General features: G+C 45.7%; 1 protein-coding gene across 2 annotated transcripts; it reads right to left on the bottom strand.

Moving 5' to 3' along the window:
* Positions 1-386: 386 nt before the first annotated feature.
* Positions 387-8,827, bottom strand: LOC107076692 (T cell immunoreceptor with Ig and ITIM domains). Of its 2 annotated transcripts, none has more exons than XM_015341316.2 (4): positions 8,691-8,827; positions 5,709-6,044; positions 3,136-3,236; positions 387-2,008 (listed from the first exon to the last, which is right to left on the bottom strand). In XM_015341316.2, exons 1-4 carry the CDS (start codon positions 8,761-8,763, stop codon positions 1,799-1,801), a joined length of 720 nt encoding a protein of 239 aa, XP_015196802.2. In that variant the 5' UTR covers positions 8,764-8,827; the 3' UTR covers positions 387-1,798. The 2 variants fall into 2 exon arrangements, with proteins under 2 accessions (XP_015196802.2, XP_015196801.2); XM_015341315.2 differs by having other exon boundaries at positions 3,136-3,242; positions 8,691-8,823.
* Positions 8,828-13,243: the final 4,416 nt, after the last annotated feature.

Below are 13,243 nucleotides of genomic sequence, written 5' to 3'. Positions count from 1 at the left end.
ACCCCCTCCCCGAATGGAGACCGCCAACATTCCTTTGTGGCTCCAGTCCTCTAAAGAGCTCTCTTCTCTAATGCAGAAAAGTTATTAGATACTGGATTGTGGGGGGCGGGATGATTTGAAGATCTGCTGATTCCTACAATACCTTGAAGGAAATGTCCTGCTGGCCTCCATGAAGGTTCCAGGTAGCACCACATGCATTTTAGTCTTGGAGTTCTTGAGGCTTTAAAATCTCATTTTGGTCCAGTCCAAGTTAGCTTTGATTACCTGCAAACCACACAATCCCAAACCCTTTCCATGTCACTGTCTGGATGTTTCCATGGGGAAGGGGTAAAGGTCTCCGTGGTTACTCTGTTGTAACCTTTTAACTAAAAAGTAAAAGTGCCAGATCCAGTGGTTTGAATTTTAATGGGTTGGAATCGGACTCTTACCTTCTCCCTCTGAGGTGTGGAGCAGCACTGTATTGCCAGATCAGACGTGCACTGTGCCTGATTGTTAATTTGTGCTCAGTTTTTAAAAAAAGACTTGGAGGTGGGTAAGACAGCTGAAAGCTTAGTCTAAAATAAGCTCAATTCTAAATGGAGTTCTTGTGCTTTATAGGGTAGGCACCAATGTACTGAACTTGCTCTTACTTTTTATATGAGGGGATTGTGGTTGAAATAGCCCTAAGTTTGAGAAGGGAGTGTACTTGCAAAAGCATACCATGCAAGGTAACAGGGAGAAAAATGGCAACCATTTATTAAACTAATGCTGGCTATATTTACAATAGGAATGTGGTGCAAGACCAACATCTTTAGATCCAGCCTCCACACTGCTGCCTAACCTGATGTACTCTGAGAGGGATATCAGTTTTTTTTTTTTTTGAAGGATTGAGACTGCTTTCATAAAACAACTCCTCCATGTGAGCCTGCTCTCTCATGTGTGGTTATAAAGGAAACATTCATGTCCTTGGCCGCTAGTAAAATACATCCAGACAAGATGCAGCAGGGCCGATTCAAAGTGGAAACTGAAATCGCTTCACCAGTCCAGAAAAAGAGCTCCTCTCTGTGCCTCCTACCTCTGTCCATCGGGCCAGAGCCCAGTGGTAACTAACTGTACCCTGCAGCTCTCTCCTCTCTTGGCTCTTGTCCCCTGGAAGATGTTTTTCCTTTTGTCTCCTTTGGAGACTAAGTAGTCTTAAGAAAGATGTAGGTGGTGCTTTTGTAGTCCACTCTACCTCTATGTGGTTTCTAAATCCAGTTACCACCCCTTAGACGCCTCAAGATCCTCCTTTACTTACCTCTTTCAGCCATATTGGTGGCTGAGGGCTAGCACCCCTGTTCCAGGGGACCCTAATTAATGTAACAAAGACTCCCCAGCAAACATACTACTGCAGCCGTTGTTGGAGCAAGATTACAGTGGTGTCCATTAGTTTTGCCAATCAGTAACGAGCAAGGGCTGTGCAGGTCTGATTTGACTGTGCCCTACAATGTACACTAGGCTTTTTTCATATTTACAGAAGCATTGGTACTGCATGTTGCCGATTTACAACCTCCACCGTTGCACTTTTCCTGCAGTTGAAGCACGTAAGTGTGTGCGTTACCGCAGTTACAGTCCTGGAGACGCAGGAGACTGAGCTGCCTTTTAGTGATGCAGTGGAACAGGCTATTTACACCTAGACAACGTTTGACCTGTATTACAGTAAGTCTTTAAACCTCAGCCATCTCCACTGCGGGCTGCTTGGCTGGTGAACGGGTCACCAGGGGGTGCTGCTGTCTGACAGCCATGGGGGGGGGGGGGGAGCCTGTCTGAGGCTGCTGGCTCAGGGGTGGCCGCCGCTGGCCGGCCGGGCGGTCAGCACATTGAAGTAGTCCTCCGAGGTGTCCTCCTCCTCCTCTGGCTCGTCGCTGGCCTTGGACGGCAGGCTGGGGGCGGTCTGGGGACCCTTCCCGATGAAGGACTGCTGGACGATTGGGGAGCTTCCCGTGTGGACGGCCACGTGAACTGGGTTTCTAATGGGGCGGTTCTGCCGCTGGAAGACACAACGGGGAAAGTTTCAGCGCCCGTGCGGTGGCGGCCGTGCAACGTTGACCCTACCGCGCCTCTTAAAGACTTAAGGGTTCAGGCGCATAACAGAGACTTAACGTGGAAAACATTTTATATTCGCTAAACCGAGCTACGAAACGGGAGGTATCGGTGGGAGAAAAATCTGAAGCGGCTCCGAAAGACAACGCGCAGCTTGTCCGTGTTTGTCTGGCGAGGGTCGGTGTAATGCCGGAGTCAGGCCACTAGAGGGCCACCGCGCCTAGACCTTTTGCACATGAGTTTTTGATGCCAAAGTAGACTTAAATGAAAACTAATGCAAAAAAAAAACGTTTCACTAAATCCATTCACTAAAATGTACACTTCTCCTCCTCTTGTATTCATGTATTTAAGTGTTGCTTTCTCTATCATATATTTTCAACAGGATTTAATGTAATGTATTCATTGTAGGTTTACTGGAAGCACGCGTTTACTTAAAGGAGTTTAGGAAAACGTTTGAGCCGGTGCCGTATCCAATTCGGTATCCCCTTGGAAATCGGATACAGACACAGATTGCCAGGTGATAATTAGATGCAACGCCTACCAAGGACACAGTCCCAAGTTCTGGAGCGTTTTGCAGAAGGGACATTTACAAGCTGCTCTGAAGTTGCTCGAGTTAAACCGTACTGGGTATTGAGCCGGTCGGTCCCCATTGAAAAGGAAACTGTCTTCACAAATGTGGTGAGCAGCTCAGCAGGCTGCAGACACCACAAGTTCCCTTGTCACACAGGCCTGCCTATAGCGCGGCCTAAGCCACCATAGACTCTTCGACTGAACTCCAACTTCTCAGAAAACCAACTCTTAAAGGCACAAATGGTGCTTCTGACTCACAACAATAACATATTTTGAGATGAGTCACTACTACTAGGGAAAAAAAAACTTGTTTTCATTAAAGTGTCTTAAGCAGAACTAGGAGGAGGGGCACCCTGATTCGGTTTTTACAAAGAATCCGCGAGTTTTGCTACGCGCGATACTTGTTCGTGATGCGGGGTCGTCGGTAGACTTGAATTTTGTTTGCTGTGGTTTTACTTTCGCAACGCCGGCCAGCTCAAGTGTTGAAGAAGCGCTGTGACATACCTGTAAGTAAATGACCAAGGCGATGACACCGAAGAGCACCAGTCCGCCGAGCACAGGCACCGCAATATAGGGCGTCTTCAGAAGGGCAGGAGATGGCGCATCTGTAGCTATGAAACAGAGCAGATAAGTAAGGAGGGCTCAACCATTATTTCGACACTCAGCATTCAACGTGTAGGTCGTTTAGATGAATTAAGTTAGTAACACCTAATCGGGTTGTAAAGGAATTTACAGCTGTTGATGAATCACGTTGCACTGTTTTGGACACTTGACGGGGCAGCTCTCTCTCTCGCCTTTCTAGTTTATCAGAAATTAAAGGAAGATGACTGGTTAAAACAAAAGTTATGAACGTCAACATGTATTTGAGAAGGAAAGTTAAATTAGATGGCATATTGTAAAAAAAGGTATGACAGTTACATTTAAATGTGCTGCTTTGTATACATGTTATAATCTATCGTTTAACAGTAAGCGCAATGCAAACCCAGCAAAATCACTAGAAAGTCTGTTCCCCATCTTGACTAAATCTGCTTTTTTCAGGTTCTGTTTTCGGTCTCCAGTACTGCAGTGTCGGCGACCCTTTGGTTAACTCCGCGTGACGACATGTTGCACGCGTGCTATTCAGTAGCAGGTCACGAGAGAGAAAAACAGCGATGCTTCTCAAGGGTGGAAGCAGAGCATTGATCACGCCGAGGTACTGACAGAGCAGTGGGCGCTCGTTTTAAAATAACATCACGGGGCTAAAAAGGCAATTGTCACGAGCGAAAGCGTGGGTCGCTTATTGTAATTGGTTATAAATAAGCATCATAAAACATAAGAAAACATTGCTGTTCAAAAAGCCGAGAGCAGAGAGCTGTGAAAAGAGACTTCAAAGACCGGATATGTATATTCTAATTCGTCATCCTCTGCATTTGTATTGTCTCTTTATATTTATACGGAGTGTCAAAAGCCTTTAATCGCTCCATCCCTGCAAGTGAGTTTGCAGAAATACAATGTACATAACGCAGGTTCTGGGTATCACGCTTTGGGGATCATTTTGATTAACTGATCATTTATGACTGAGTGTAAATCACCTCAGTCACAGGTGATGTTGACTGTCAAGCCGGCTGACAATCGAGATTCAATCAAAAACGTAGAAAGGAACCAGTATTCTGGAGGCGGACGAAGTGTAGTGTTACTCACTGTGTGGGATATTCTTACCTGGGACGACATTGCGGCCAAACACAGACATCACAGCGACAGGCTATGATGTGAGACACCTCCCCAGAATCAAAGAGAGGGTCTGGGCAGGAGTGTCTCATCCCACAGAATCCCTCTTGGAGTGACTGATCAAGCCAAGTCAGAAGATCTCACTTCCTGCTCTTGATGTCATAGCAATCCAGCACAACTAATCGCGCCCTCGGCCTTGTGCAAGCTGTTCTTTCTTAAGTGACGAGGATATGACAGTGATGCCCTACGTGCCCCTTTGAGCATCTGAGGGATGAGCTGGGATAACGTGTTTAATCTTCCAGTGAACGAGCACCTGCTTGCCCAGGCTCTACAAGGGGAGCGGGACAGAACCACCTGCAACCTGGTGCAAACAGGTGTAGCAGACCTACCGCTGGCTGTACTTCCAGTGGACGCCACGCATGGCTGTAATCTGTGCCTCTCACAGGAGACTCCCTGATGATGACCAACATTAATCAGCTCTATGAATTTGCCAGTGTCGTGCCTATTGAATACAATGTCGTCGGTGCTGCTACCTAAAAGATTGTTTTTTCTTATAATACAAACTGTGCAATGTAGGACAGAAACGTTATTTTTATGCTTACTGTATACACTATATACATATGTTTTGGAGAACATAACTTTCTAGATACAGTGTCTTATGAACATGCATTCTCTATGAATGATGGGATTGCAAACTCTGATTATCTTTTGCAGTATTACATTTTCCATCTTTCTTTTTGTCTAAATAGTCATATCTATGAATTGGCTACATTACTCTGCTCTCCTCCCCACTGATAGCTGATGTGTGGTGAGCGTTCTGGCGCACTATGGCTGCCGTCGCATCATCCAGGTGGATGCTACACATTGGTGGTGGTGGAGGGGAGTCCCCATTACCTGTAAAGCGCTTTGAGTGGAGTGTCCAGAAAAGCGCTATATAAGTGTAAGCAATTATTATTATTATTATTATATCTAGCCATAGACAGCTGCTTACCCTTATTGGCATGGCATTGCTAAAGTTGCTTGGTGAAGCAGGTGTAAAAATATATGTGGGTGTGTGTCTACACAGTCTCAGACATAAGCACTAACAGCCTCCTTCTCTGATGATGTTATTTGCCTTTTATTTGATTCAGGGTACTAGACGTAGATGGTGTCTACTTTCAAACTGGGTCTCTACTGACCAAAGAATAACATCATCACCTACTGTACAGTAGTAAAGGCTCGGAATGAGCTGCTTTTCCCTGTGTGCATGCAGAAAAGGAAAACCTGAGCAACAATACAGGCAGCTGGAATATCTTCAGAAGCAACCAGGTGAACACAAAGGCACCGTGCTGTTTTAGGATTCAGAAAAAAAAACATCTCCAGCATCCTACCTTTGAGCCGGTCTCCGAGCTGGAGAATGGTCCTGCCCTCCAGTTTTCCATCCGGGAACGTGGTGAGGATACAGCAGTACTCTCCCGAGTCGTTCCTTGTCACCTCTCCCAGCGTGAAGCTGGTGTTGTCGGCGGCTGAGATGCGGCCTTTGTATGCCTCCCACGTGTGCACTCCAAACTCCTGATGGAAAGTTAGGATCTTTTCTGCGTTGCACCTGTTCCATTCGGCCTGCAGTATCTTAGTCTCCTGTCGGGCCAGCGGGCAGCTCAGGGTGGCCGGCCCCCCCACCGCCGCCGTGAGGTTCGCTGCCATCAGATCCCCCTCCACCAGCGCGCCTTGAGCGGAAGAGAAGAGACGGGAGGAAACTCGCGTCTGACAAGCAGGCCATTACAGTCACCAGCTACCCCTGGCACTGATGTTTGAAGCAAGCAAGTAGTCAATCATTTCCAAAGGTCCTCAGATAAGACCAGATCACTTATACAACCATTGGCCATATACAACTTCTTGTATGAGGAATTTGTCTTTTCACAATACCCAGCTTGCTCACCATGAGACACACAGACAGGGAGAGAAGCTGGGGGTCAGAGCGCAGGGTCAGCCATTTGTACGGCGCCCCTGGAGCAGTTGGGGTGAAGGGCCTTGCTCAGGGGGCCCAACAGAATAGGATTCCTCTACCGGCTGCAGGATACGAACCGGCAACCTTCCAGCCACAGGCGCAGATCCTGAGCCACAGAGCCACTGGTCCGCCTCTCAGTCATAATGAGGTACTGTATATAGTGTGTGCTTAGTTCTTTTATAAAATTATAGGGGAATTGAATTGCACATCAAGAGCTCATAACATATAACATACATGAGAAAGACACAGTACAAAACCATGATATAAAACAACGTTCAACAACATTGCTCAGTCAGAACTCAATCCAGTATCACGAGATTAAAAAAGAGGATTAGCTGATAAAGTGTCTAAAACAATAATAATAAGATCTCTACCTCCAAGCAATCTTTTTGTTTTTCAAGAATTTAATGCTTTTAGGTATAAATTTATTAAATGCTCACTTAGTCTTTATACAGGGGACCTGGTACCTCCTTTCAGAGGGTAGGAGAGTATATTCTAAATTATGCTATATAAATGCAATTTCCTCCAACTTCTTCTTGATTTAAAAAACTAATCACAATAATAATAAAAACTAGTCACTAAACTAATGATCACAGTCAGTTGTAATCGAAACAACTGACTGTAATTGAGTACTTTTTAAAAAAAACACCCTACCCAACACTCAAGACGTCTGGCTATGGTTGAGTTGTACGTTGTGTTGTGTTGTGTTGTGTTGTATTGTGCGAGTCCACAGGATCGCGTGTGGAAATGTGGCACGATGATAAGGGCTCTGATGTTTGCTCAGTCTTGTCTCCGTCCTGAACAAGGTTCTTTATCCCCGTTGCTGTGTAACTCACTGGGGATCGCTGGGGGTTTGACCTGTGACGGATTAACTTCGTTTCTCAGAAGAGCGTCTCACCTAGTAAACTAGTATTCCCCCAGCTGCTTAGTGCTGCAGGAGCCAGTGAATTCAACAGGACCACAGCTGCTGTTCATAGTGGAGATCATCAGTCAGAATAACCACTGCTCTAAACCTGCATGTACTTCATACACATGAAGAGTTCACTTTAATGTTAGTGGTCCATATACAGTTAGGACTGGGGGTTAGACTTAGCTGCAGTATTTTTACTGAAGCATGCACTGCATTTTAACCATTCACAATTTTTATACGGCCCCAATGAACTCAAGCCTTTCACTGTCAGAAACAAAAGTATGAGCGTGTGTTAGTAGTACAAGTGATGACTCTTTTGGAATAGAAAATACAAAAATAAGACAAGATGGAAGAAACCAAAGGTAGTTTTCATAACTACATTGTCCAAGGGGTGTTTTGTCTCAGATTCAGAAGATTTGTAAAACAACAAAATTCCAGATGAAAGACTTTGTAGTTAGAACTACAGATGCACAGCGTGATTGTTGGTTCATGTTATTGGTGTAACACTTTCTTTCTATTTACTTTTTGCCTTTTCATTGTTAATAGGAAGACCACAACCAAAACATTTGAAAATATTGAGGTGGTCTAGTGTTTCTCATGAACTGTATTTTCATTTTATCTCCAACACGAAGTATATCAATGCATTCGCTAAATTGTCAGCACTTTTTTACGTTATTTTTGTTTTCAAATTTTTGTTTTTTTATAGTTCATTGAATGCATGTCACCTTAGCTGAAGGTGCCAGCAAAATAAATTAACAATAAAGTATGGATTTTTAACTTAAAAACCCTCTAAAAAGGAGATGAAACCAGATAAAAATATTTTGAAGTACAATCCTTTCTCGTGGTGTGGTGACTCATACATATGAGGAGGTACACACACTGCATTCGAAGCCTTTACACCAGCACAGATCTGGGGATTGGAAAAGGAAAGACCCCTCTTGAGCACCTTGTGTCACTAGAGGGCCCCAGCTGTACAGTGAAAGCTCTGGTGGTGCCTAATAGGCAGCATAAAGAGATTTTTTAAATTTAAACAGTTGAATTAAAATTTCTGAAAGCGTGCTGCGATAATTCTACTCATACTTATGTTTAAACATAGGCTAAGTTTCAGTTTGTTTTCTTCTCCGTTTCTTTTGAATACACATCATGACTTATATATCACGGTCCCTTGTTTTTCCACACATCACAGTGCAAAGAGCGCCGTTTTCATCTACGAGGAAGGGCCGATGGGTTTATGGTTACTCCACTACCTAGCCGGAGTCTGCTGCTGAAATGGGATCAGGAAGGTGTCCCTCAGAGACAGAACAGCGCGACAGCACCTGCTGACAGGGCTGGCAATGGCCCCCGCCGGCGAGATTGTGCTGCAAACTCACCCGGGGCAGCGCACAGGCGCTCGGCAAACCGAGCAAGAGACAAAGGCCAGAGCCGGGGGGGGGGAGAGAGACACCCCAGTCTTACCGGACAGAAGGACGAAGCAGGCTTGCAGCAGGAGGCTTGCGGGGTGCCATCGCGGCGGCGCCTCAGCAGACATGGCTTGCAGGCGGCGAGAGGAAGTGAGGGCAGCTGCGTGTGCAGTCAAACTGAAAACAGGCTCGATGGGGGCTGAACAGGAAACCTTGAGCAATGACAAGAAACGGCAGGGCAAAGTCTGAAAAAACAAGAGCAGGGATTGCCGTTTAAAAAAAAACACTAGCAAACACAATTTATATTTCCATTAATTGACCTCTTTCCCCCCCCCCTACATGACTTTGTCACTACTGCCTTACTTTGTGTTTGATATGACTGCCTTAACAACTAAGAAGGGGCAGTGGGCTGTAGGCTGTGCTCTTAGCCTTAAACCCCCTGCAGTGTCTATAGAAGCACCCTCAGACAAGCCTTCCTCTTCCAGGGTCAGGGGTTATTTTGCCGTCACCCCCTTCCAGTACACGACAGTTCCTGAGTCCTGGTTTACTTAAGCACACACCTGGATGTGACAAACGCTGGCACTCACTGGTCACACTCCTTCCACGTCCCAGCTCTGCCAGTGTGTCGCCTTATTGTTTCCTAACGTTAGTGGTCTTTCTTCTTCTGTCAGACCCCCCCCCCCCTTCCCCCTCCGGGTCCTAGTTCTTACATGTTAGTCCCCTTCTGGGGAAGACCGCACGGTCCTCTTCCCTCTGCCAGTTTTCCCTGGGCTCTGCTCTAGCTTGTGGTCATCACCCTCACTAACTCTTCATCCACTGTCTTTACTCATCACCAGGCACTGGGGTATTCAATGGGATTAAATTGATGCCACCCAGTTCTCTCTCTTTATCTTACATTATTCTACTTACTATGCTCACCACACCTTAACTCTTCAATCTCACTCTTCAGCACTCTTAAGCACCATGTTTTCCCTAACATTCCTGGCCGATCCTGTTTGGCCAGGGACTCCTCTCAGTCTCATCCTTTTCGTTCTCCGATCGAACAGTATGTTCACCTCCTGTATCTCTAAACAAGGTCAAGGTGTGACTGATGGAGAATGTGGATAGTAATTAAAGTGTGTTCAGATATTTAGACAAAATGAAGCCAGGGAGGTTGGCCTCTGCACTAACACTTGGAGAAATGTGACTCAGCACCGCAGGGCTTTTTAATCTGACTCCTGTCTTCAGTGTCCTCAATGCAGGATTGTCTGGTTTAGATCCACATGAGCCTCCTTTCTCTTAGCGGAGCTAACAATTTGACAATGATAGGAAATTCACATTGTTTTGCGTGTTATACATCCTTTCAGATTCTGTAGGACAGCAGCTCTTCAGGGCCGCTCCTCTCTGAATTCACCCTGCCACCACTGTCAGCTCCCTGACTGTCAAGCAGAGCTGCCTCATCCTGCCAGCTGGGAATTTTCAGCTTCCTGGGTTCTTTTAAAGAAACTGATTGAGTGATATGCCATTCTCTTTTCTGCAAGATGTGCAAAAGCCAACATGAACGTTTGAAAGTCTGATAAGTTGCGTTGACTGTCTGGTGCTTTTCTCCAGGTTGAGCTCCGAAGCCCTTCCATATGGAAAGAGAAGCTGAGAGCACAAGGTATCATGTCCCACACTCTCCTTCGGCAACTCAATTACATTCCCAAACCCACTCTTTCACGATCTCATTCCTAACTAAACCCATCACAGTCCCACAGGCACCAGATTCCACAGATTCTCACTCCCGGACCAATTCTCCAACCACGTCCCTCTCCCTTCAGTATTTAAAGCTCCCTCACGCACCAAACCATGCTCACTAGTGAGAAGCCTCCTTCAGAGTTCTCTAGTGCGCGTTTTTGTCTCGTTAAATTTCCTGGTTTTTGGACTTAACTTTTCCCTTTTCGATCTCGTCTCTTGGATTTCGCCTTTCGGATTGTCTTCTCGGTTTGTCTCGGCTCTTTCTGGTTAACCGATCTCTAGCTTCTCCTGTCGACCTTGCTTCTGGATCACGATTTTGGATTGTTTGCCTCTGCATCCCGAAGAATTCATGGCTACGCACAGGATCCTCTGAAAACTACCTGCCGGTTCCCTGACACGAGGCTCCTCCTGATGATCAGGGCTAGCAAGCAGACATGAAAACACCCTGTGGGCAGATAGTTGTTCCTTTCTCCCCATCAGTCAGGGGGCTCATTTACTGAGACGCCTTGCTGTGCTTTAGGGGCACATGACACCTTTCTTCGGTGGTCCGAAAAAAAGCAGCGGAGGCCGACTTCGTTGCCATCCAGCCTGAATGCAAACCACTTCCTCTTTCTTGTGCTTCAGCCTTTTCTGGTCCGACAGGCAGTGTTAGCAGCGTCAGCTTATATACAGTAGCTTAATATCGCCTGCTTTAGAAACCTGTTTAGTTGTGCCCAGTGTCGCAATGAGTGCATCTTCACAGGAGAGCTGTTGCTAGAAAAATACGAAGAATGAACTTTTAATGCACCTGCTCGTCTTTAGTCAACATGTTTTGTTTTCAAATAAATGAATGCATGCTAAAATATGTACATTCATTCATGTAAATTCCATCCATCCTAATTCTAACTGCTTTGCTTTATCGAATACAGGGTCACAGAACAGCTAGAGCTTATCTCAACAAGCAATGGGCTTGCCCATTTTGTCTGTTAAATACGATGTCCGTTTAAGCAAAGTCATTTAAACATGGGGTTTACTGTACTGGCAAAAACAATCTGAGTATTTGAAAAGATATACAGTTCTAGCATTATTCTCACTGCTTATTGCAGAGTGTTGAGGATCAAAATGCTGAATCTACAACCGTAACTTGTGCACCAGGGTACTGACTTTCTAGTGGTGAAAATACCAGCATTCATGGATCAGTGTTACAGTTCCAGCACCAGAAAAACCACAAAACAGTCCTCAGTGTCCCAGAGAGACAGAAGTGACTGAAGGGTGGGAGCACTATAGAACAGGCATTCTGACACAGGAAGTTAACCTAGATTAGAGCAATCAAAAATCTCAGAACCTGTACGGGCCAGACATTACAATAGGTAACATTCAAAGAGACATAATGTTAGGACTGTGGCACGGATCACCAATTTCAGATATGAGTTATAGCACAGTCTGCTATAATTGCAGTCATGAAAAGCTGTATATATAAAGAAGTGGCCATCATGGGAACTTTTAATTGGCCTCACATGGACTGGGAAAGAAAAAAAACATCAAGGACATCAGCAGCTGCTAAAGTAGACAAGGCTAATTACTGCTTTCTGACTCAGTTTGTGAGAACAGCTACTATACGGAATGTCTGAATTGATGTAACTTTTCTCAAGCAATCAAACAAGAGCAGGGAAACCGTAGGTGAGGGGACCTTAGGGGAACTGCATTTATTCTGGCAAAGAAATGAAGGCTTATAATTCCAAGAAACCTGACAATACGGAACTGAGGTATAGTTGAAAGACGCAAAATGGAATGAAATGGATATTGAATCAGTAGAGGGAGAGCAGCAACACTTTGGAAATTCTGTCTGAAGAGCAAAACAAATTTCTACCCTTGACTAAGTCAATCAGGGTCCCAAAAACAGTAGCTCCAATGGTTCAATGAGGAATATCATACTGGATCAAAATGCAATTCAACCAGTTATCACGATTAAGTCAAGATTTTAAAAAGGGCCAAAACAGATGTATGAAAGAATTTTGCAATGAAGACTAAAGTTTTTTTTTTAATGTTGCGGCATCAAAATGAGGGCCCTGGGTGATGTGAGTCTCACAGATAACGGTTGGGGAATTTCTGCAGAAATCGCACTATTGTAAGTTGTTGAGCCATCTGGTCTCCTTCTCAAACTGTTACCTACTTTCTGAGCTTGTGGGTTGCTTATCTAATCAAATCAGCCTCAGCTGTCCAGAAGCCCTTTAACAGATACAGAGTTGAGTTCGCTTGCTCGTTTGAAGGACAAGAAGAATAACCTGCCTCCACCTTCACTCAGGTGTTTATCAAGGAAGACAGTGACGGCATGCTTCAGCCCAAAAGGCAAAGTTCTAGTTTAGATCATATTAGCAGAGATGTGGCTGGCATTAAGATAAGCGTTTGCAGGTTAGTAAAAAACAACTTGTCGGATGTCAGAGAACAGCCAGTGGGTATCAGTTTGAGGTGTAAAATAAATCTCCTTCACTTCTTCCCCAGTGAAAAATGGCCTGAGGACCACACAACAGCAGTCCTCTGTTGCCCAGAGAGAAGCCCAGTGACACTGGAGAGCAGAACTGCACACAGGGACTGGGCACAAACAAGGAGCGGCGGACATGGAGACATCACTGCACATCAAAGCACAGGTGAGGGTGTGACCGTCGCTCGGGCCCTCGCCGCTCCACCCCGCCGGTTCGTCCCGCAACACCTGGGGCGCGAACTCGGGTCTCTCGGGTAGCGCAACAGGGAGCCAGCCGGGTGGGGGAGGGCGATGACGTCACCGTGCCCAAACTGGCTCCGCTACAAGGGCACATAGAGGTATGTGCATTGGGAGAACAGAAGCACACGGGCGTAGCAGCAGAGATGCAGCCCCAGCCCTCCTCCTGCCGGAAGAACCATCGTACGCGCGAG

The sequence above is a fragment of the Lepisosteus oculatus genome, chromosome 5 (genome assembly GCF_040954835.1).
Source record: "Lepisosteus oculatus isolate fLepOcu1 chromosome 5, fLepOcu1.hap2, whole genome shotgun sequence".
NCBI classification, from domain to species: domain Eukaryota; kingdom Metazoa; phylum Chordata; class Actinopteri; order Semionotiformes; family Lepisosteidae; genus Lepisosteus; species Lepisosteus oculatus.
The sequence above is the reverse complement of the archived record's forward strand: the minus strand, read 5'-3'. Positions and strand labels throughout refer to the sequence as shown.